Below are 24,957 nucleotides of genomic sequence, written 5' to 3'. Positions count from 1 at the left end.
TGCTGAGTTGTGAACTTCACTATCTAGATGTTGAAGGAAAATGTCTTTTACATTCTTGAAAAGAGTTGGTTTGGTTTACAAGTACATTTGGTTATAATAGTCCTGACCTCAGGAAGTCACTGAGGCAAAGAATTTTCCTTTCCACTTTAGGATCACTATATTATAGAAAGAAAAGGAATATGGCCATGAGGAGCATGAGGAAAGTAATTTTTAAAGCTGCAAGGGTAACTCAGAAGCACTGAGTCACCCTCATTGGTGTCAAATGCTGCCAATAAGTTGCATTGGGAAATGCTACTTTAAACTTCAAGAAAAAGAGGAAACAGAAGACCTAAAAAGTGTAATTTTTGTCATGTTCAAACCCTTTTCCCTAGTGCTGAATAAAATGCAAATTACCTCCAAGTAAGTTGCTTACCCTACAGCTGAAGTTCTGCACATGGAACCAGTTGACACTTTGGTATTTTAGCAGTTTAGAACTTATAAATATGTATTTGCATTTTCCATGCTAAACTATGTGGATCTTACCCAGTTGTCACTGTCACTGCATCAGCCAGGAAACCAGTGGTAGTTTGCTTCAGCGAGGACTGTATGAAATGGTCTATGAGAAGGAAGTAAATTTAATGGAAACTAGAGCATGTGAAGAACGTTAACATCTTATCACAGAGTACCCTGTGCTAGGGATGATGTTTAGCATCAAAGGGCACCTTCCAGACCCCTTAATTCCTGAGTCCCCTCAATGGCGGGAGCTTGGCCTGAGGGCCAGCAAGGGCTTGTTCAGCAGGTCTCAAAGAATCTGTGAAAATGAGGATTTCTTTGGAGGGAAGAAGAAAAAAGGCAGAGTGACTGTTTCACCTCCCTACACTCAGATACTGATGAACATTGTTAATCACTTAAGGAAGAAACACAGAGGAGGACAATAGATCTGGAGGTTCATGTGTGATTTACTTGCATGTAAAGTCATGTCTGATTCATGTTCTAGGGCTGCCGAGGGCATCACCAGGACTGCAAAATGAAATTCTGTGCATCCCAAGTGTAATACTTCATACGGCAACAGAAGGTAGTATGGAACACTCTGGCTTTACTACACATCCTTTCAAGCTACAGGCTTCAACCATCAGACTTCATCTATATTTCTATTAAAAAAAAAAAAAAAAAAAAGACACTATATGAGTCAAGAGAATCAGGGATGACAACACTGAAAGCAGTCCTGGCAAGGGTTGTCATGCCCCAATTAAAAGCATCATGCTTAACCATAGACCTATGCCCCCTCTGAGAGCAGACACTGGCTTGTGCTGCCTGGGCCCATGCTCAAAAGCTCTTTCATACCTGTGGAAATCTCCCTAGTTTCCTCAGTGAGTTCTTGTTTAGGCTGCATTCAGACATTTAAAAGGATAAGGTTGTAAAACGTGTCATAATACAGGAAAAAGGTAGAGTAGAAACTTAATCTTAAAATCATTACCTTTTAAAATAAGTTTTGTTTGAACAAAGGGAAAGTAATGACAAGCTGTCTTCCTTGATGGTAGGACGAACCACTTCAGTTGAGATCACATTTCCTTGGAGCATTTTTGCTGAGAAGAACTACATGGGGTTATCACTATTGGCATGCATCTCTCAAGGTGTCTTTAAACTGACAGCATGGGCAGGGAAAGTTGGGAAGGAGACACGTTGCATGTCATCCGGGATCGAAGCTCGTCTGCTTTGGGTCCTCTAATCCAGTCCTTTCTCCTCTTGCCAGGGCTGTAGCAGGGGAATGGATTTAGTTCCTTTGCTGTTTTGGACATGACCTACAGTGCTAACGTGAGCAGTGCTTGCACAAAGACCACAACTTTTGCTTCTGAAAGCTGATAGCCGGCATCCTGCCTTCCCAGTTTTCAAAACGATTAATTTCCTAAGCTTCAGTTTCCCTAATGTCATTTCAAAAGTTCGCTGGCGGGGAGAGCTGGCAGGGAGCGCGGACCGGCTTCCCGGGCCGCTGGAGCTGCCAGGGAGCTGTCCAGCACCGCGGCGGGACTAGCGGCGGCGGCGGCAGGGCGGGGACGGCAGCACCGGGAGGGCCCCGGGATCGTCCCCAGTGCCCCCGCGGTCACCGCCGCTTCCCGAGGAGCCGTGCGGAGGTACCGGGCCGCCTCCCCGCGTCCCCTTAGCCCCGCTCCAAAGCGCCGGGCGCAGAGCGGAGCGCCCTTCCCGCCCTCCCCGCAGCCGGCAGCGGCGGGAGCTCCGGCTGCGCGCCGGCCCTGCCCTCGGCCCGCCCCGCGGGGCGGTGGGGGCATCTCCCCAGCCCGGGGCAGCGGGCCCGGCGGCGGCCGCGGCGAGCGGGGACGGGCGCGTCAGGCGGCGAGCGGGGCGGGGGAGGAGGGAGGAGGAGGAGGGGGAACGGGCTCCAAACAACACGTGATCCCCGCGGAGCAGCGAGGGAGCCGGGGGAGGGGAGAGCGGGGCGGGCGGCCGAGGCAGAGGAGGGCAGCAGGCACCGCGGTTGCTGCCGCCGCCTCTTTAAAGGCTCCCGGCGCGGCGCGGCGCGACACCCGCGCTCCCGGCCCGGCGCGGAGAGCCGCGGAGCGAGGGAGCGCCGCGGTCTGCGCCGGCCCCGGCGCGGCGGCTCCGCCGCTGCCTCTCGCTCGCCCAGGGGCACCCGCGGCCATGCGAGGCGGCCGCCCCCGCGCCCGCCCAGCTCGGCGCTGCCCGCCGCGGCTGCCCGCCGCCCCGCGCTGAGCCCGCCGCCGCCCCGCGCCGAGCCCGCGGCACCATGTCCCGCCGCAAGATCTCGTCAGAGTCCTTCAGCTCGCTGGGCTCGGACTGCCCGGAGACGAGCCCCGAGGAGGAAGGCGAGTGTCCCCTGTCCCGCCTTTGCTGGAACGGCAGCCGCAGCCCCCCCGGCCCCACCGACATCCCCTTCGCCGCCGCGGCCAGCTCCGGGGCGCGCCGCGCTCCGCGCCGCCGGCGGGTCAACCTGGACTCGCTGGGCGAGAGCATCCGCCGCCTGACGGCCCCCGCGGTGAGTGCCCCGCGCCCGGCCTCGGCCCCCGCCCGCGCCCGGCGGAGCCCCGCGGCTGCCTCGTGGGGTCGGGTCCCTGTCGGGGAGGAGGCGGCGGTGCCCGTGCCCCCCTCCCAGGTGGTCCCGCGGGGCCGCTGGAGCCCGCTGCCTCTCCGTGCCCGCGCCGGCTGCTGGCTGCCGGCTGCCAGCCCCGCAAACCTGCGGGAGTACGGCTCCCGGCAGCCCGGTGCTGGAAATCGGGTCGGGAGTCACGCTTAGGCGCAGCTGCCACTTTGGCTGGGTTTACAGTTTCTGCCGAGTCCCTTTCTGAATGAAAACAAAGTCATAAAGTGCTTATCACTAGTGCTGGCAATATTTTTTTTTTAATATATAAAAAGTTACATCTGTATGATGGGTGGCGTGCACACTGTGCCTTCAACATCGAGGGGAGATGAACTTCGTACATTTGTAGGGCTTCTCTGTACTGTATAGCATAAAACAAAGTTCCGGCTATGTGTTGGGAAATATTTCAGCAACAGATTTCCCTGTGTCTCCTGGATGCACAGACATTCCTGACAGATCAGTTTCTTTAAAGTGGTCTTTGAAATCCACGACTTAATGTTGTCCGGATAGCTACACCTGTAGTTGAGAGTCAGTGACCTATTGTCTGTATGCTGTTAAAATCAGGAGTGAATTCGGGTAGAGCCCATGAGATACGCTAGTATAATTTTGTAAGTCTGAAATCAGTGTCTCGGGAGTTCTCACAGATTAGTGTAAAATAGAAGGTTTTTCTCCAGCCTTTCTGTTAGGATTGTGCTGTGCTCCTATACATACATCTGTGATCATCACTAAAATTTCCTCCTAAAGTTTCAGCTGCAACTGAATGCTTGTTTGGTCTCTGAGATACTTTAATGTATTAAGGCATAAAACATTACTTGCAACAAGTAGTCTTAATCTGCAGGACAGCTGTATCTGCTATTGTGGCATCAGATCATCTTCTTTCATATTGTTAGACAGCTCTGGAAATTCCTTACGAGTCTCATCACCATCAGCTCTCAGGTTGCATTGGTTTTAATATACTCTTTTCTTTTTGGAATTTAAGTGCTGGACAGGAGTAGACAAGCTGTTTAATGGGAGAAGTTAGTTCATTAAATAGCTAATAGTCATCCAGTTGCAGTTAAGACTTTTCTTTCCCATTGATTTTTTCCCTCTCCACTGGGAATGTGGTCTTGTAATACTGATATTAATAGATGATATTTCGGGTGACCTGTCTTGTTTTAGTATATTAAAAAAAAAACCCAGCTATTTAATTTGACAGTAATGCAATTGTATAATTAGAGCATGTGTTACCGAAAATATTTGAAGTATTCAGAAGTAGTTCAGTGCAGTATTTTGAGATAACCTTAGTATTTGTTTTCCAAGCTTTGACTGTTACCTCCTGTATTATGTTGCTGTAGAAGAGAATTACAGTTTTACAGATAAGTTGTTGAATTCATTTTCGAAATAAACACATTCCTTGAATTAAGACGAGTAAAACTCTGATAGATCCAAGTCCTCTTTCCTCCCTGCTCTCAGAGAAATTTTGTTTAAGAATGCAAAAATTTAATCTAATTTGGTTTTGATGTCCCAAACATCGTGGTTTCCCTGGGAGGTAATTATAGCAACCCTCATTGCTAAAAAAATAGGTTATTTTAAAATTTTAATGTGATACACATTATTTAAAATTTCCTCTTTTATCTTGGCATCGCAACTACAGCTTCACTCCCATCTTACACATTTTGGCATAAATTAATGTCATTAAGTCAAAGAAGGCTTGTTGTCCTAGTCCTGGTTTAAGAAAAGAACCAGGCCACCTGCCTTTTTATTTTTAACTCAGAGAAACCACTGTTCAGATGCTTTGTTATTTGGTGCTTTATTACTGAGTTCTGTGACACTGAGTATATGCCTTCATGCAACAAGTCAAGTTGCCATATGTCTAACACTTTGGATCTGATTATTTTTTCACATCTACTGATATAAATCAGGAATAACTTTAATTAGAAGTAAAAACCCCCACTTTGCCTATAAAATTGATTTAATAGGACTCGTACATGTTGTTGGTTAAATTAGAAGGCAAGTCTGAAAGGAGCACTGACAGATGTTCTTTTTAAAGAAAAAGCTCTAATAGTTTTTTATAGATGTAGATAGATCTTTATTCCATAATACTATAGATAGGGATCTCTGTTAAGTATATAAACATATTTATGTACATACAAATGTATATACTATATATCTAGCCTGCAAGGTCTAATGTTTTCTCTTCAAACATGAATGCAGCAGTTATTTGTCCTCATCCCAACTTTCAAAGTTGAAGGATGCAATAGGTTCCTGATGTTTATACTTAGCTGTAGTTTTTTGTGCTTTCCTTCACCAATGACTAGGCTTGAAGTACGCAATAAAATATTATTTTGTGTTTTCATGGACGAAAAATTCTGTGTGTGTATTTAATACTACTGTACCATGCAGAGAGTTCTCAATGGTAGAAGAAGCTACTGAGAGCTGCTCTGGGCATGTGGAGAGCCTTGAATAGAGCAGGAAGGAGCATCCAAAGGGCAAAAGAGGGGTGGACACCCAAGAGGGATGTCCATAGGGCAGAGCAGCAAGAAGGCTGTGCAAACAGGCTGTGTCTTATGAGTGGTAGTGCAAGAATGTATTTGAAATGTATCTTCTAAGCAATGTGTTCATGAGTACAGCTGTACTGTCAATTGTCAGAGATGCTGTAGAATGAAATGCAGAAATGAAGTATTTGAGATATATTACACTAAAATACGGCTAAAATAAGTTACTGAATTTTTTATCACTTGTAATCTTGGTCTCAATTTTAGCTGAGTGTGACTTTGCACAAACATTACTTTTTGTGGGACTGGGGGAAAATACTAAAAAGTGAACCTTGCTGTGTTGCAGCATTGAATCCACCCTATTCTCCTTGTTCCCAGACAACAGCTTCTAGCGCTTCCCAGCACACATGATTTTCCAACTTTTCTCTTATATTGGTTATTGGAGATTTTTTCCTGCAGTAGTTATACTAGAGGAGGTAGGGACCTGATCCTCAATCAGCATGGGTTCATTTTATGTTCCTGTGAGTTTGTAAATGTTTTCCCGACATGCCTGGATGGGTGAAGGATTGCTACTGTTCACCTGGAACATGCTCACTGCAAACCCTCTCTTTTTTGAGAGCTGGAACTAGGAGGATTATAGAGCTCTCGTCCCACCAAAACAGCTGTGTATTTTGGGGAAAAGTGTGTGGTGATGAGACCTCCATCCATATCCCACCGCTGGCATTCATGAGTAGGCTGTGCTGGGGAAGGTTAGGGAAGCAGGGTGCACCAGGCAGGGAGGCAGAGCAGCAACAATGCGAGGAGAGGCAGCTCTTTTGTCACAGCTGTACTCAGCAAACTGTGCAAGTACTGAGCATCTCATCAAGTTGCTGCCCTGCTGCCTCCTCAGTACCAGTCTGCTGTGTAGCCAAGTGCACTGACATCAGGAGGGTGGAGGCACGGCCTGTAGGGTCAGGGGGCCGTGCTCAGCACCTGAGTGTGAAGTGATGGTTGGTGGGACCAAACTCAGCTGCCCAGTGCCACAAACCCCAGGCTTTGCACACAGCTCTTGTGACTCCTTCGGCTCATGAGATCCTGGCAACAGTTCTCCCTGCATATTGCCCCATGACTGTCTCTGCCCTCTCACAGCCTTTGATCCCTGTGATGTTCCCACAAAGCTGAGTAATTGTGAAGGCAGCTCCTATCCATTCTAACATGTTCCTAAATCATGTTCCTGACAGAACACAGATGTCCCTCTATCCTCTTCATCTGAACTGCTGTCAAATGGTCTTTGGTTATGCACTCTGATCAGAGAAATCTGGAGCCAGATCCAGCTGCTCTCAAAACAAACAGTTGCCCTTGTCACCGGGCTCAGCTCAGTTTATTGGAGATAAATAATAAAATGTTGGGAACTTAATGGGGACATTGATTTATGACCTTGTTTTTAAGAAATAACTTGGTAATTATATGCACATCACAAGCAAATTTAATGATACATTCTCCTTTTGATTCCAGCTTTGTTATTGTGTTCCAGTTCAAAGGATGAATTTTACACCCACAAAGCCATAAATTTTGATGAATTATAAGTAGAGAACATGATACTATATGCTATATGTTATCAAAGTAATATTTTCTGCCCTTAAGAGCTCTGCTATATGGGAATGGTGTCCTAGCACCAGTTGACATAGCTTGATTCTAAATGTGCAATTTAGTATGTTACTGAATTCTAGTTCCTTGCAGCAATTTTCACATTTGCTCCAGTTCTGTCTTGACTTGTGTCCAATACCAGGCTGAAAATAGAATCAAAATCAGAAAAACATAATTTGTCACTGATTTGAAAAGTCAAATACTCTGCTCCCATCTAAGAGGCACAGAGTATCCCTGAAGGAGCTGAGAGTGACTGGGCGTGCATTCAGAGGAGACTGTGTACCCCAAAGCACTGCGCTGATCTTTCTGGAACACAAGTTACAGCATTAATCTGACTAACTTCCATTTGATTTTATTCTCTGAATGGCTGATGTAACGTATTGCTTATAAAATTGTTACGTGAAAATCAATTATGTTGTACTTTTCTGTTCATTTAGAATGATTTCTGCTATTCTTTAAAGGCCCAGTTGAAAACACATTAAAGTAAGAACACTTTTTTCCTGTTTAATTCGGGAAGTTGCTACTGGCTGCCACCAAATAGTTTGAATTTAAGAACTGTCTTTTTGAATACAGCCCTTTCCCTGACAGTGGGAGAAAAGTGAACATAAAGGAAGTCATTTATGTTAGTGTGTAGGCTATTACTTATGTCACAGAACTAGTGTAACTTCAAATTGCTTAATTGCAAGTGAATCCTCCAGTGAGCGGAGGTGGGGTTTTGGCACAGAAGTAGCAGTGTAGCAGCTTATATCAAACGTGGCTCCATTATAAACCTCTACCACTTAGTCTCCATGAATACTACTCCTTTTACTAGCTTTTTACTTCTGTTCCTTTAACAAGTTGCTGCCACTAGCAGGAGAGGTAGCCAATTGATTTTTCTGTGAGATTTTGGAAAAAATTTGCACCAGTATTCTGAGCTCGTAATAACTTACATTAACACACTGAGTATAGCTAAGCTCTGCTGTTGTAGAAATGACTTCTGCCTGTCCTTCTGAATGAAATAAGGTAATGTCAAGTGATACCCGTATCAGTGCTGTGAGGAGCTTATTCACTTAGTAGCTCAAGCTGGATGAGCTTTACATGAGTAACATCCTTCTCAAGAATGTGGGTGTGAAGCATGAAAATGGTGAAGAAAGGCACATTCTATGAGAAACTTCTAATTCCTAATTTCAGCAGGCAAACAGAATTTTTTTTTTTGAAAGTATAATAAACCCAGACTTTTGCCGAGTATCTTTCAACTTAACAGAGACAAAAGTCATTTATACAGAAGGTCACACAAGCAGTCTGTAGTCAATCAATCTGTTATTTCATAGCCTGAAATAGAGCTGTGATGTCTTAAACAGGAACATTCTGGAAAATGTCATCAATATGAGCATCACAGTGGATTTTGGTTGTTTGTCTTGTTCAGTAGTTTAACATCTGATGCAAAGAAAATTCAGCCTCAGCAAATAAAATATTAAAAAAATTATCTGTACCCGAGGGCCTTCAGCATTATATTGACCTTGATGAAATTTTATTGAGTGTGAATTTGAGTATTTGACATCTAATGCTTAGACCAATCATAGTAGTACTGGCTTTCTTAATGTTTGTGCAGTTCCCAGCAGAATCTTAACTTCCCTGCAGTGCTTGGAGAAAAAGTGTTTTGGAAACATTCATACGTTGCAGACATGTTTGCTGCTTGGAAGCAGCGAGCATATCCCTGCTGGGGAATAGGCTTGCCCACGGGCAGATCTGACCCACTGGCTGACAGAGCAGAGCGTGGCAGCACCAGTGGTAATCCCACAAAATTGATCTAAATTGCCTTGCATTTCTCTGCCTCTCCCCTGGCCAAAGTGTGCAGGTGCAAATAGAGGAAGACGTAAGGGAGACGAGAATGTCATGATCATTAATATATGCCCTTCGGAAGCAGTGAGCCCTCACGGCTACATCAAAATGAGCATCCATGTCCTTCATTTGAAACTGTTTGAGCAGAGCCAGTTACCACCTCACAGCAGTTGGCTGTACTCTGATAAAATGCATAATGTTAATACAGAGGAAAGCCTCTTTCTTTCTATCTCTTGTGCTAATGTTAAAGGCTGCTATGAAGTGCTTTGAGTAAAAGAAATTGTTTTGTCTTGTATCCATATTCTCTCTACATGTGTCTGTTTGCCAACTCTCAAACTAAGTTTCAAAATTAAGACAAAAAACATCTGTGGTTTCTCCATAGGTTTTGAAGGGATGAATACCTATGCAGGGTTGCATATGAAATTAGGTCCAGTTACACTGGGGAGATTGGTTCTTCGTCTATCTCAGCAGAAAAAATTCCCTGAAAAGGACTGACATATAAAGCTTTTCATTTCCTATCAGTCAGCTGGAGTAGCACTGATGATTTTATGTAGTAGATACCAGTTGCATTAAAAGATGAACAGGTAGCATCAGCAATAGATCATCTATTATATTCTTACCTACTGAACACGTTCTCTCTGCAGCACAGAACAGATCTTCTGTTTGTTCCAGACCAGGCTGAAATTCAGAGATTAACAAAGTGATCCCAGCTGGTGTTATAAGGGATAGCACCCTGAGATATTTTTCCTTCACTGTCAAGGAGTTAGACTAGATGATCTAATAGGCAATTTCCATCCATAATGTCTGTGATTCTTCTAGCTGAAAAGCAGCTGGGGATGCAGAACTTATAATTTCTGATTATTATTTAGCTCTGCTTTATTTCTTCACAGTGTTTGCATTGTTGCCACAAAATAGCATTGGGTAAAATTCTTAATCTCAATGTTATTTATTAAGTTAAGGCACAAGTATTTCTCTGTGAAGAGGACCCCAGTTTGTATGAACTGAGGAGCAGAATGGTCTCAGGTTTATCTGCAAGTGGCACTGAGCTGAGGTGCTGCACCCTTGCATGGTCCCATCTGGATCATAATGAGCTGTTGCAGGCTGCTTGTTTTGCCTCCAGCTGTCAATCGTCCTGCCCTGGGTCCCCAAACAGTCCACTCCTGGGGATTATGCATCTTCCTTTCTTGAAACCAAATCTGCTGCTAGTCGTGGAGGTCTGCAAGCAGGGCGTGCTTTCATCTAAAGTACAAACATATGGAATTGGGAAGTTGGTCTTCATAAAGAAAATATATTTTTATCTCATATAGAAGCAGTTAATAAATGAGTGCACCTTAAAATGTCCAGAAGCTAGAGAGCAAAACTATGTTTTTTCCTGATTGTATTATCAAAAGCACTATTAAACCCCTAAAGATTATTTATTTTTTAAAGTTTCAGATGATTGCTTATGTTGTAACTCTGCTTCTGCATTTCTGATTTCTGTCTGTTCCCTTTCATTCTATTCTTCAGCTACTGGGAATGGGACAGGGAGGGATGCTGGCTGTGCAGGACCTGCTAGGGAATCTTCCTCCTTTCTGCATCATCAGAACATTGCTGGTTGCCAAAGGAGCCTTCTTTTTCAGTTCTGCTTTTCCCTAGCTGCAGCAATTTCAATGCTTATCTCTCCACTCCTGGCACTTCGGAATGTTGATAAATGTTTGTCTTCAGCTGGAGCCTTGATTCTTTGTTTACAACCTCTTTAATTCAATATTTTGGTGACCAGAAGGACAGGGAGAGAACAGTTTTTCTCTCCTTACATGATCATGGGGTATTAAATATTAAATATTAAAAATACCCAGACTGAAAATGACTGTTTTGCCATTTATCTTCTTTCAGATGGGCCAGATGCACACCTGCTTGTGTATGCTTAGAGATCTGCAATCACCTAAGCACAAAGACTTGACTAAAATTGCTTTTGAAATATGAAAAAAGAAATGTTTTTCATTAATGAATGATCACCAGCAGTGAAGCTGGCAATTAAAGCCTTACACATCTGCTGAGTTTGTGATTGAACACTTGAAATTTGAAGCATTTAAAACTTTCAGCATCACAGTGCTGATTTGGCTGAGGTCCGCAGCCTCTCCCGCGTTCAGCAGTGCGGATTCCTTTAGGAAGGGCTTTGCAACTCCCCAGGACACAGCAGTGTGGAGGAGTTCCCTGACCTGACGGACATACTTGAAGAAATTCTGATAGAAGCAAAGTGGTTTCTAGCTGATCCTGTTATGCTCTTCAGTGCTTCAACTTCTACGTTTAAAATTTTAAGCACTCAAGTTTTTAACAGCATGACTGCTGGAACCCTTCGGAAGCTCAGCTAGGAGCCACTTAGCTTTTCCAAGGAAAAATCTTTGAAACTTTGTTAGGGTTAAGAAGGAACTGTCTGTGTACCTGGCTGCTCTCTTGGCAGTGTTCTATACAGCCCCTTTCTTTCCTAATTCTGTCTAGGTATCTTAGGATGCAGAAGGAATGGGATGGAGAATTTGAAACTGCATTTATGTAAATTTAGACTGAGTCATCTGGTATACTGTGTGCAGTTCTGTCACCTCAGTGTGGGGTTTGTCTGTCCTTACTTAAACACTCTAAGATGTCGAAGTCTAAAGCAATCACTCAATGTCTCTTCTAGACAAAAGAAAGAAATGGGTATTTATAAAGACTGAGTCCTCAGGCATGTATTAGATGCCAACCAGAGGATGAAATGAATCACTGTGGGTGCCTGCAGTTGGGCAGATGAGCCCTACCGTTTATTTCCACAGGTGTTGCAATCAAATGAAAGACATTTCAGAGGCAACAGAAAATGACTAGGGAATAGGCTAAAATCTCTGTCCTCCGAGAAGTTTGGAAAGTTTATGTTTGATTGCCTTAGGAAAGACTTGTAAGAAGGGATGCAGTTAAAGTGGAAATTCTTTCCCCTTTGCCTTGAAAACCAAGGCAATGAAGCTGCAAGACGAGAAAACTGAACTCAGAAAAAGAAAAAACCCCGCAGTTTAAACTAGAAACCTTTTTCAAAAGAAGTTGTCTGAGTTTAAAAACCAGGAATATTTCAAGTTCATTTAGACAAATGTCTTCATAAAGATTTTCTCCATTTAATCATCAAAATAATTTTGAGGAACTCCTCTGTCTTCAGGACTTGAACTGGTTTTGCACTATTGGAGAGCAGGATGAGATCTAGCAGGAAGGGCACATTTCTCTAGGAGTGCATCTTGTGAACAGTGGTGGCTGGCAGAGTGACAGTGGCTGTCGTGGCAGGGCTGCCACTGCTGAGATTGCTGCCTGGTGGTGCCAAAAGCTGGGTGCTGTGGTCAGAGAGCAGTGAGGTGCCAGGGGGAAGAGCGGTACTAGATAGTGAGCAGGCTGTACACATTAGGGAGGATGAACAGATCTTTCCAGAGGCCCTGCAGAGCCAAGAACCTGAGCTCCATGTTGAAAGGAAGGGGAGAAAAATGGAGATAAGCTTTGAGAGTCAAGAGTGGGAACTCTGGAGAGGGCTGGAGGTTTGTCACTTCTGACAGCATAACTAAGACCCCTGTTCCACCTGTGATTCAGCAGGTACAGAGAAGGTAAAATGCCCTGTGAAGAGGTGGGAGAGATGATCCCCCTTGGGATGGGGCAGCAGAGCCAGCAGAGCCTCAACACTTAGAAGCTTCCAGAAGAGGAGGGTGGTAGGTATCAGAAGCTCTCTCCTGAGGAGACAGAAGCTCTCATGTGCCGGGCTGCCATGCTGTTGCAGAAGGTTTGCTGCTTGCCAAGTGCTCTCACATTAAGTGTTGCAAAGAGGCTGCCGAAGCTTGTTTGTCTCTTGGACTATGACCACTGCTGCTCATCCATGTGGGCACCAGTGATGCAGCCAGGGAAGACTCTGAGTGTGTCAGGAGTGACTACACATCTTTGAGTGCAAGGGTGAAGTGTGCGGGTGCCCTGGGGTCTCCTCAATCCTGCTGGTGAAGGGGGAAGGCACATCCAGTTGGAGCAGGCACATTTAGTAGGCAGTCTGTAGCTGTGTTGGTGGTGTTGCTGGCAGGTCTGTGATTTCCATGGACATGGGATATGCTCTGAGGAGCAAGGACTGCTGAGCAAGAATCTGACAAAGTGAGCTGAGGTCTTCTCTAATTGGCTGCACAACCTTGTGGAGGGGGCTTTAAATGATGCTTATTGGGGAAGGGGGTTCATTCTCTGAAGAAAGGGTGAGCAGAAAGATGGAAGAAGCTCTTGGGCTCACCTCATGAAAGCAGCATGTTTGGGAGCCCATCTCAAGTGCCAGTGCCCAAATGCAGGCAGCATGGGGAGCAAACAGGTGGCGTTAGACATCCCCATGTTGCTACTGAGCTTGGACCTCCCGTGGGATTGCGCACATCCTTGTGTGGAATGGCTCTCAGGACAAGAGTGCTGCAGGAGATGGACACAGGCTCTTCAGGAAGGCCAGGCTGAGAAGGTGAGAAACAGGAGCAGTACTCTATGCAAAGAGATGGCAGCTATGTGTGGGCAGTTCCCTTTGGGCAAAGCAAGGAGGCCCAGAGCATGAGAGTCAGGAGCAGAGGGCAGCTGAGCAGAGGGGGTGTGGTGGTACCTCTGCTGCACGCTGTCTGGTCAAGAAGTGAAAGCAGAGGAAGCCTTTAGACAGCTAGATGAAGCCTCAAAATAGCAAGCCTTGTTATTTATAAGGGACTTTGGCCAACTCAAAATCCACTAGAAGGGCAGTAGGTCTGAGCACAAGCAATGCAGGAGATTTTTGGAGTGTGCTGAAGACAGTGTCTTAACACAGGTGATCAGTGAGCTGACAGGGTGGGGATACTCTGCTGGAGCTATTGCTTACAAAAGAGGAGCAACTGGTTGAAGATCTGAAGGTTGAAGCATCTCTGGCTACAGTGATTCTGAGATGCTGGAGTTCCAAACACTCAGAGAAGTGGGAAAGACAAATAAGTGGAATGAATCACTACCTCATACTTCAGGAGAGCAGATTTTGGCTTCTTCATAGCTCCTTTTGTCAGGCTCCAATGGGAAACTAATCTATAGGGTAAATGGGCTCAAGAAGCTTGTTGAGCTTTATGGACTCCTTGACACCCTCCTCAAAGCACCAGAATCGTTAATTTGTTCAAATGCAGAAAAAGATGTCAACAGAAATTGGAAGCAGGCATGGGAGACAATTGAGGCATGCAGGGATGGAGATAGGAAAGACTTCAAGTCATTGCAACCAGGGGAGGTACTCGATGACTAGAAAAAAGGCCAGTGTCACACCCAGCACCAAGAAGGACAAGAAGAGTCCGGGGAACTACAGACCAATCAGCCTCAATTCTTGGGGAGGTTATGGAGCAAGTCCTTTTGGAATCCTTTTAGCACAGAAAGGGATAATAAGGCAGTTATTGAGAACAGCCAGGCAAAATCTTACCTCTTTATTTCCTTCAACACTCCTTACACACATTTATGACCTTTACCAAGGATGAATTGTACCTATCAGCCTGATTGACTTCTGTCATGAGATGACTGGCTCAGTGGATGAAGGAATGTTGTCTGCCTTGACTTTAGGAAAGTCTTTGACACGTTCTCCCATAGTGTCGTTAGAACCAAACTGATGAGATACAGACTGCTTGAGTGGGTGATGGGGTGGGTGGGATATGGACTGGACCGTAGGGCTCAGATGTGGCCCTCAGAGTCACAGAGTCGAGCTAGCAACCAGTTACCTCTGCACGCCCTTCAGAGATTGATACTGGGACCAGCAGAAGACTTAACAGGATTGTCAGGGGATGGAGCGTGGGACATCTGAGGACAGGCTAGGGAAGCTGTGTCTGTTCAGATTTTCTGGAGAGACAGCTTTGGGGGTATCTTGTTGCAGTCTACAGCTAAACTGAGCAGGGTGGGTAGGGAAGATGGAGCCAGGCTTTCTACAGGGGTACACAGTGGGAGGAGGATGAGAGGCAACAAAGCTGAAAGATGGGAGTTTAAAACCAGAATTATGGAAAAAAATGATGTGTTATGAGGGTGTTTAGACACTGGCACAGGTTTCTCAGAGAGGTGGGATTGTCATCCTTGGAGACAGTCAAAACTTGTCTGAGGAATGACCTGAGCAACCAGTTTTAACTCAAATTTGAGCAGGACATTGGTCTAGAAGACCTCCAGAGGTTCCTTCAAACCTATATGACTCAATGATTCAGTTATATTTTACAAGTTATTCTGACACATAAGGGTTAGCCATGGCCTGATGTCTGAATTCAGAGTTATTTTAGGGAACTTGTCTATTCTCTGCCATACAAGAGGTCAGTCTGAGTATCTCCAGTGTTCCCCTATACCTTATATATCATCATGCCATCGGGAGCTCGGATGTGATCTGGTATGGCAATCATTGGATTAATTTACAGTTAGGAATAGCAATAATTTGTCTTTGATTTGTCTGTAGGCACATGAGCTGATAAGACTATTCCTCTTTGTGATGCATACAAATATTAATCATCATAATCAAAAGGAATTGTTGACATTTAATTGTTTAAGTAATACTCACTGGTTTACATTTACATTAAATCTTTTAATTTTAAGTAGCCATGAAGTTTTACAACCTCACCAGTAAATAAGTGGCACTGAGCACCTAAATGGCATTGCAGTGGAGGGAGGTGTATGGTCAAAGGCTATCTTTTACCTCCTTGAGTGGTAGAACTGTGCTTCTGGGAGATGTCATGTGTGCCATGCTACTAGGAGGTTTAGCTATTTTACCTCCATCCAGTCTTGTTACTGGATACAGAAAAGAGGTGGAAATGTTTTCCTGGTCGTTCTCTGTCTCATGGGCAATGCATTGTCAGTAGCGGAAGAAGTAATACACCAGACTGCCCTTGTAGGCAGCTGCAAACAGGTGTCATATCTCTTCTCACTGTTTTGTTTAGACATGGCCCTGGTTACAGAATTACATCTGTGGCAAAATGACATTCACCAGTGATGAAATACAGCAAACTGAGAAGGTGAGCGTAGCAGCTTTTTAACGATGCACAGCAACATGCCATAATAATTCTTGTCAGAGATGGAGAAAGACTTTGTGACTCCTTGGATCTGTTTTTGTTCTGGCTCTGAGCACATTATATCGAGCTCTGTTTATGACTCGTGTTTTAATAGTAAATCCTGTTCTTGTCTGTACTTAATTTCTAAGATTTGACAGGAGTTGCTAGTGAAAAGGGGTGTGAGTTCATGGGGTTGTTTAGAATTGTCCGACAACAACTAGGCAACTGATTTAGCTTTTAGAAGAGAAAGATAACATGGGATTTTTTTTTTTCCATTCAGACTGCAGGAGAAGGGATGTTTACCAATGAAATAAGTTCAGGACTAGGAGATCACTTGTATTGTCAAATCTTGAGGTAACCAAAATGATTTTTCCCTGGTTAAGGAGTGCAGTATGTGTGCCAGGCGTGAGAAGGACAAAGACAATTAATGGACTATTGCTCAGGTGTTCTAAGCTGCAAAACTTGAGAATACAAAAAGCTGGTTTTCTTCCTCTCTGCTGTGGTACCAAGCATTGCTGCCTTCCATATGCTTGCTGTAAAAGTACTTTGGGACAACCAGAATGGAGATTTAATTTCACAATCAAACATTTCTATTATTCCCTATTCATGTCAGTGGAGTTGCCGGTGGAGTACTAATGTTCTCTCTGTAGGGGCTGAGGGAAATGCTGTATGGAGATGGGAAATGGCAGCTCTCACTTCTCTGCTTAAAGCTATTCTGTTTTGCTTTGTTGCTGCTGTGAGAAAATACATCTTTTCTATATGTGAAGAGTGGATTTTTCTGCCTGCTGAGCACAGGAAAGCTTCTGAATCTCTGTGAGAACATCCTATGAAATATGTTTGTAGTCCATTAGGCCTGAGGACTTCAACATCTGCCATACCACTGAGAAGGGGATGGTTTTTTGATATGTGATGATTTCACTCATATGGTGCTTCCATTGCGTTTTACAAGAGAACATGCAACTTTTAAATCCTTTTGGCACAGGTAACTTAGCTCCCACAGAGAATTAAAGCAATTATCTGATATACAGTTAACAAGAAAAACCTATTTCAGGGTTTGCATCTGTGTTGAGTTTATTCTTTTTTTTCATAGGACCATAGAATAGTTTGGGTTGGAAGGACCTTTAAAGGTCATCTAGTCCAGTCTCCCTGGAATGAGCAGGGGCATCTTCAGCTAAATCAGGTTGCCCAGAGCCCCATCCAACTTGACCTTGAATGTTTCCAGGAATGGGTCACCTACCACATTTCTGGACAACCTGTTCCAGTGTTTCACCACCCTTGTAATATAAAACTTCTTTTTTTTATCTAGTCTAATTCTATCCTCTTCTAGTTTTAAACCATTTCCCTTGTCCTACTGCAACAGGCCTTGCTAAAAAGTTTGTCCCCCTCTTTCCTCTAAGCCCTCTTATGCTCTTGTTAAGTGCATGCATTTTTTTAAAGTTAAAAGTGTAGACGCTTATAGTTTGGTATAAGAGAAGAAACTTTTTGCAGTTGTACAAACCTAGTGTAGCCTGGTATACACTTTCTTCTTCCTGCTGTCATCAGGCCAGATGCCTCCTTCTGCAAAAAAAGGCAAGAGTACTCATGAGCAAGAGTAGGTAGAAAGCTCAGCTCTTGAACTGCTGAATCTGTAGGTCAGTAAGCAAAATTTGAGACTTTCAAAAGTGATTGTGGTTTTAGAATGAAATTCCTCTAATTAAGGGGCATTTTGACTATTACTTTCTAAACCAATTAGATGTCTATTCCAAAAGGCAGGAAAAGACCTAATATCTCTAAAATTTCAATGTGTGTTGTTGTGAGTCTGATCATAATGTCCATGTGTGTTTTTGATACAGTAGGAAAGCTTATAAACCCCATTTGTGCATCACTCTCTGACTTCTGGCACCAGATCAAAATAGACAGGTGAAGAACCTCAGATTTGATTCAAACCTAGTAATTTTGGAGGAATAATGTTTTGCCATAAGTGACTTGGAAAATTCAAGAGAAAATTACATGGATATCACATGTGCTTTATTTGCCCAAAGATCTCTCACGAATTCATTCAAAATAATAATAGCCTCAACAGCAGTAGTAGTATAGAAAATAAACATTTATATACATAAGTATTTTGTTGAACACTGTAGTAGTAGTAAGAATGCAAATAAAGGCAGTTATGCACATATGTAGTTTGGTGAACACCTATTAAAGTGAAATAGCATAGAAGTGCTTGAAGCATGTCATGATTTTCTTTTGATGAACTTGACTTTCCTGATAATTTGAAAGATGACTGAAGAGTCATAGTTTGTCAGGAAAGTAAACCAAAATAAATTGCATCTTTATAATGTTCTTTATTAGAAAATACTCTAGGGAGCATAGAGAGTTAAAAAACTCAATGCCTTTTCCTGGTCATACTTTCATCACAAAATAATAGCATTTTCTTGCAGACTATTTCAAATTAATTATTTTAAATTAGTGAGATAGTTGGTGAGTGATAGTTTTTGAGAGCTGTTTTTGAGAGTGAAGTGGCTCCTTTGTTATGTGCAACTAGCCTTATAAGCAGTATTAATTACGCCACATTGTAAAATTCTTCCTATTTAAATGGTGAAGTAAGATACAAGGAATGAATAATAATATTTTGTATCTGTTGTTGCGATGGGCATATGGCAGGTAGAAGATAAAGAGGAATAAAACTGGAGAAAAATAGTGTGTTAAAGATCTGTTAATTGAACTGTGCTACAGTTCCCTAATCTCACAATTTTTTAAAATTATTCTTCCGTAGCCTCAGACCATTCGGCAAACTCTTCAAAAGACACTGCAGCATTTTGAGCATCAGGTTATTGGGTAAGTGTTAATGTGAGGTAGTGAAAGGTGCATGGTAATGTTTTGCTCTGTGCCTCCCAATTCACAGCTCTGCATGATAAGCTTTTTAATTTAATCCTAAATTTTTTCTCTCAAATTCTTAAAGATGCTTTGGAATAACCATACATAATCTGGATGTAAATGGTAAACTGCTGTTCAGTCCTGCTTCTGTACAATCCCATCAGATGATGACTGCTTAATTAACTGTAATGTTTCTTATAAAAAGAGAATAGAAAATCTTTTTCAGTCATAGAATATTAGGCTGGAAAGGGACCTCAAAGCTCATCTAGTCCAACCTTTCTTGACAGAAGCATGGTCTAGACAAGATGGCTCAGCACTCTGTCCAGCTGAATCCTGAAACTGCCCATCATTGAAAGGTCTTAATCCTTTGCCACCACTTCTGAAAGACATTTGTTGACTTTGCGTTTGTATAAGGAGTTGTTATAACTTTATTTTTTTTTCTGTAGTTACAGAGATGCAGAGAAGAATTTTCACAATATATCAAACAGATGCTCCTATACAGACTGCTCTGGCAATGAAGAAACTGAAGATGTCTCAGGAATTCTCCAGTGTACGGCTAATGTACTTGGTAGGTATTTTTTCAAGGGAATTTGTTTCCTTTAGTTGGAAGGAAAGTTTACTGACCATCCTAATGCCAATAATGAAGCAAGAAATTTTTGCTCCAACTGTGGAAATTTAGGATGTAGGCAGCAACATAACAGTGCACTGTTACTACATTTGTTTTCTTTTCTACATACATTTTGAGTCTTTAAGACAATTCAGACTGATTGTCAGTGAAGACAGTGAATGTGTGTTGTGCAATACCCAGTGATTAGGGAAGTTTCAAAGGCTTTTGGCAAGTGGACTTGCTTTGGAATTATCTCTGGTGTTTTTATAGGGGTTCTGCAAAACAACAGACACTTTTATCATTTGTGTGGACAGAGGGCCTGAGAAGCAACAGCAGGGTGTACCTGAGACATGAAATATTCTGGAAACTTAGATTTTCTTTGGCAAGAAGCACAACACTGAAATCTGACTGTGTATGATAACTGAAGATAAGATTTAGCTTTCCATGTCAGGGGAATATGGTGAGGTGATACTCTGCTCACATTCTGGTCTTTACCATTGTATCCTGCTGACTTCAAATACTTTTGGAGGATATACATTGTGTATCAGTCTTTTCTACTGCAAACTGTTAAACAGACTTGGTGTGCTCTGTGAAACAGCAAACATGTTGTAGTTGAGAGATGACTGTGTTTCACTGACTTTCAAAATGCTTTTTTTTTTTGCTATCTGGTGCCTTATTCTGTAAAATACTAGATGCTGTCAGGGATGTTCTGCATGCCTTTGACTGCTGCTAGAAGGAGTTGGCATTTTGTATTTTGCATGTGTGGTCATGGAGAGAATTTACAACAAATTAAATTTTAAACATGTCCAGTGTTAGTTAGCTTTTTTCTTTATTTTAAAATATTTGCATGTTATCTCTCTAAAACAAATGCTATGAGTGATATGGCAGGACTCATGCAAAGCAGAGACTTTTCATGTTACCAGGTACATCTTAATATCATAAAAAGCCAGACTAGACATTCAGTACTTGTTTCACCATGACACAAAGTATGTGTTCTAAGAAACAGTTATGAATAATTTTTCACCTTCATAGTGCTTTTAAAGCAATATGTTAGTACTAGTACCTCAGCATGGCTGAGTAATGTGCAACCTTTTTCTTCAGTGGTATCCTCACAGTGCGTGTTTATTAGGGGCAGACTGGACTTCGGGGACCAAAGTGTAGGGATAACATCTAAGCATTACTATCTTGGGGAACTATTAAAGTGGGCTTTGTTGAAAATTAGTTTGCAGAGACTTTTTCTTGGACAAGTTCACCTCTTAAAGAATGAGTTCTTAGCAAAAAAAAAAACCCATTCAGTATGAGCAAAACACTGAGATAATTTAAAAGCAATGCTTCTCCCTATCTGGGAGAAGAACGTAAGGGAATGAGCAGTTAACCCAGCTTCTTTATTTTAATTGTAGCTCCTATCACAACAGGTAAATAATTAATGGAGGCTGTGTAATTAATTCTCACATACGCAGTTATTTTTTGGGCTGAATAAGAACTGGTAAGAGCCGCCTCTATGAAAGAGGGATGTAACCACTGAGGTATGTACCTAGAACAACTGGCATTGCTGAGGCAGGAGGAAAGCATGGATCTGACTGTGATGAAGGCTAGAGAAACTGTTGGACCAAATCTGGCTCTTAGTTTGTTTATATGAGTAGTAAGAGGCACTTTCTGTCGAGGGCTGGAAGAAAATATTTCCCTAAAGATGCTTGGAAGCAGCTTCCTGCTCTCTGACCTTAGAAACTGCCAACATGATTCACCTCTCCCAATCCTCTAACCACCTCTAAAATAGTCATTTGGCATTCCTTATTCATCAGAAGAGTGTAAATGCTGAGATCATTGGTAAGCTTGGAAGACTGTGAGCAGATGCTTCACACTGTGGTCCTGGTGCTTACACTGCTCGCAGGAAAGTGCTGACTGCAAGCTGTTCACGGAGCTCGATGCATGTGATTTATCATGTATGAATACTGCTAACTTTCCTCTTGTCAAGTCAGCACTAAAGTGTGTTACCATCTTCCTGCAGTAGGGACTGATTCTCCTTGTCCCCTTGCTGAGTTGCTCCCGCTACAAGTCTAGACATCAATAGAAGTCTCCCTGCTTTAAACCACTGTAATTAAAGGAACCCATGTCCATCATGTTCACATGCTGTAAACTGTGTCTGATACCAGATGAATTACACAGTTTTCCTTTGCAATGACAGCTTCTGAGGCTGGAATATTTAATTTAACTTTCTATCCTTTCAAAAATAGTCCAGACAGCTTCATGATGGACTCTGCTTTCATTAATTGGTGCATGCATACTTTTATAGTGTCCTTCATAAGCGTATAGAAACAGAGAATCCTTTAGGTTGAAAAAGACCTTTAAGATCATCAAGTCCAATTGTTAATGCAGCACTGCAGAGTCCACCACTAAACTGTGTTCAGAGGAGATTGACAGTGTAGGTTTGAACTTTAGAAATAATGATAAGAAAAAGATTTCCATGATGAAGTATGTTCTGTGGATTACTACCACATTTCTTTCTTAGGAGACTATAAACTTATACTGAGGTATGTTAGAGAGAAAAGTTGTATCTGAAGAGATTTCCTATTTGACCTTGGGCAAGTTTTTATTCTTTCTGTGCCTCAATTGCCTATCTGTATAATGGAGATAACAGGATTTTTTAAATCCTTTAAACCATATGTCAATGCTATTCAGATTTCAACCTTCTTGAAGTGAAGACAATTTCATCCCCCTTGTACATCCTGCATTTTGAGCAAAGTGACTGCTTTTGTCCTCATGATTTAAAGTAATTTGATTTAAAGTAAGATTAGAGTGTGCATTTTTACTTAAGTGCTGCCAGAATAAAGCAGAAGACCTTCATGTAGCTGCAAATTAAAACTTTGGCAACAGGAAATTAGGGATGAAAACTTTTTTTGTTGTTCTGTAACTACTATTGTAAGGAATTTATTCCGGGACATAAAGCCTTCATGACCTATCTCCTGTTTCTTTTTTTGGCAGATATTCAAAGAAGGTCTGTGCTACTGAACTTTACAAAGTAGCAGAGAAATGCCTGATTTTCCCTTTTGAACCCCACTCAGTACTTCTGATCTATCACGTGATATTTCTCACATCCCAAATGCAGGAGTCAGATAAAAACTGTACAACCTTCACCTCACCTCCTCCAAACACTCTTTTCAGACACTGCAAACAATTAATATAGCCTTTATGAACATGAGCTATTTATTACTCTTCAGTCCTTCACAGGGAAAAAAAGAGAAAGGGAGTTTCACTAAGGCAGTTACCAGTCTTTTAAATGGCATTGGTATTTCCTTTGGAGCCTCTTTGCATCTTGCTGAGGAACTCTGTAATCTGTTCTCACTTTGATAGTAAAACTAATGAAAAGTAACCTAAATTCACATAAAAAGAGCTGTTGTGCAAAATCTGCAAAGCAGCAGTAGCTGTTCATACCCAGTCTCTAATGACATGGAAGAAGTGTTGTCTTTGAAAGCTCATTTGTGTGTTTTAGACTTCAGTATCTAAATTGCAGGTACTGCAGCACCATGTTAGATACACTGTATAAATAACACTTGGTCACACAGTCGGGAGTTACAAATGCACTGGTATCAGATCGATGTTTCAGCAGAAAGGCCTGGAGAAGTAATTTTACCCATCTGACTTTCCACTGCTTAAGGTACAGAAAAACATTCTCCCCCATTTTTTAAAATTCAAGCAAATAATTTATCCAACAGGGTTCTTTTTCATCTCTTACAAAAATTTGACTCCTAAAATTTTACTACAGTTACCTCATTTTCCTTAAAAAATGCATGGCACATGTCAGTGGCTGTTAAGTCAGCTCTGCATGTGGACTCTGGTGTATTGCAAGAATTTTTTCTATTAGGCATTTGTAACTTATGGGATAATAATGGCCTTTCTTTTGATTCTGCTTCAGAGAGTGGTGTGAGGACTTTGCTTGTCTGTCTATCTTTCTGGGAATCTTCTGTTTGGAGTGTGATACCACGCAGTTGCAATTCCCTAGGGATTCCCTAATCCCCTGCTGATAAGTTGTATGGAATCCTGGCCCAGAGCCCTGTCCTGTCAGGGAGATAAATCATGTTTCTACATTCGGCCTCCCCAAGACACCGAGGAGGAGGTGGAATTCATTGTTAGTGTAAGGTTTTAGAGAGTTCTTGCTCTGGGTGACATTTGCTTGTCACTACCAAAGAGAACATGTGCTGCAGGCTGCTTTATATAGGGCAACTCAATTCGTGCCTAAATATATCTTGCAGGGCTGATCCTTCATTTAGTACAAAGGGCATAATTCCATAAAAGTAATTTGTTCTCTGTACATTTGTCAAAGTTAAAGATCTGTGTTTCCTTTATGAAACTAAGAAAATCTCAGCTCTTACATGAGGCAGTGGCATAAAACTGTGTCAGGGCAGGTTTAGGCTGGATGTTAGGAAAAGGTTCTTCACCCAGAGGGTGGCTGAGAGCTTCACTGACGTGAAGGCTGTTCAGTTGTTATTGCTCCACTGCTGAGCACTTGGGAAGTGGTCATGGCACCAAACCTGACAGAATTCAAGAAGTGCTTGGACAATGTTCTCAGGTACATGGTGTGATTCTTGGGGCTGTCCTGTGTAGGAGTTGGATTTTGATGATCCTTCTAGGTCCCTTCCAACTCAGAATATTTGATGGTTCTATGATACTCTGTTGTTAAAGAGGAATAAATTTGGGATCATTCTGGTAACTATTAAATAACTGCTGAGAAATAATATATTTGAAGAGGCAGGAAATAATTGAAATGGAGTTGCCAGGACAGATCTTAGCCTACCATGAGATTAGACCAGGTGTAGTATTTGGAAAAGGTAAACAAAGGTTTTGCACACTGACTGCTTGAGAGGTGTCTGAGAACTGTAAATGCTTCTATATTGAAAGTATATAAATTTCTATCACTTCCCTTTGCACTAAGAACTGCAGATAGTCATTAGGATGCAACTAATTTGGGATCCACGGCCTGATTTATAATTAAAGTTGTTGGTTTACAAACGGCGTAAAAGGAAATGTTACACGGCCCAGAGGACTGGCAATACTAATGGATTCTAATAATACTTTATCCTGGGGGGTCCAAGCTATACACACAGGGCTCCTGTTATTGAGCAGATGTTACAGTGCACTGGCAACACAAAAGTAATCTAAACAAAAAGCACGTAATTCATGTGATTTCAAAACTGAGATGAGTACATCTCAATTAGAAAAGGACAAACATTTATGCCAAATGGCCTTAGACATCCCACTCTTCTCAAATCAGAGCTATTTATTGTTAGAAAGCAGATGAACTACCAGCAGATAATGAGCGGTTTGAAGTTATGATGTACAATAGCATCTTGTAGAAGTCTATTTATGAAGAACATATTCTGGCCATGATTCATTGACTAACTGTAGGTGTTTGTCTTTATCTGAGGTACTGTGAGGCATCTTGTGGCCTCTGTCAAACCTTCAAAAATGTGT

General features: G+C 42.5%; 1 protein-coding gene across 1 annotated transcript in view; it reads left to right on the top strand.

Moving 5' to 3' along the window:
• Positions 1–2,698: 2,698 nt before the first annotated feature.
• GUCY1A2 (guanylate cyclase 1 soluble subunit alpha 2) overlaps positions 2,699–24,957 on the top strand; it is a 157,328-nt gene continuing 135,069 nt past the window's right edge. Inside the window, exons 1-3 of the mRNA XM_039564314.1 lie at positions 2,699–2,992; positions 18,781–18,842; positions 19,328–19,449. Of these exons, the coding sequence (XP_039420248.1) occupies positions 2,744–2,992; positions 18,781–18,842; positions 19,328–19,449 (433 nt within the window). The 5' untranslated portion in view covers positions 2,699–2,743. The remainder of the gene's footprint in view (positions 2,993–18,780; positions 18,843–19,327; positions 19,450–24,957) is intronic.

This window comes from Corvus cornix, chromosome 1 (assembly GCF_000738735.6).
Source record: "Corvus cornix cornix isolate S_Up_H32 chromosome 1, ASM73873v5, whole genome shotgun sequence".
Classification (NCBI taxonomy): domain Eukaryota; kingdom Metazoa; phylum Chordata; class Aves; order Passeriformes; family Corvidae; genus Corvus; species Corvus cornix.
The sequence above is the reverse complement of the archived record's forward strand: the minus strand, read 5'-3'. Positions and strand labels throughout refer to the sequence as shown.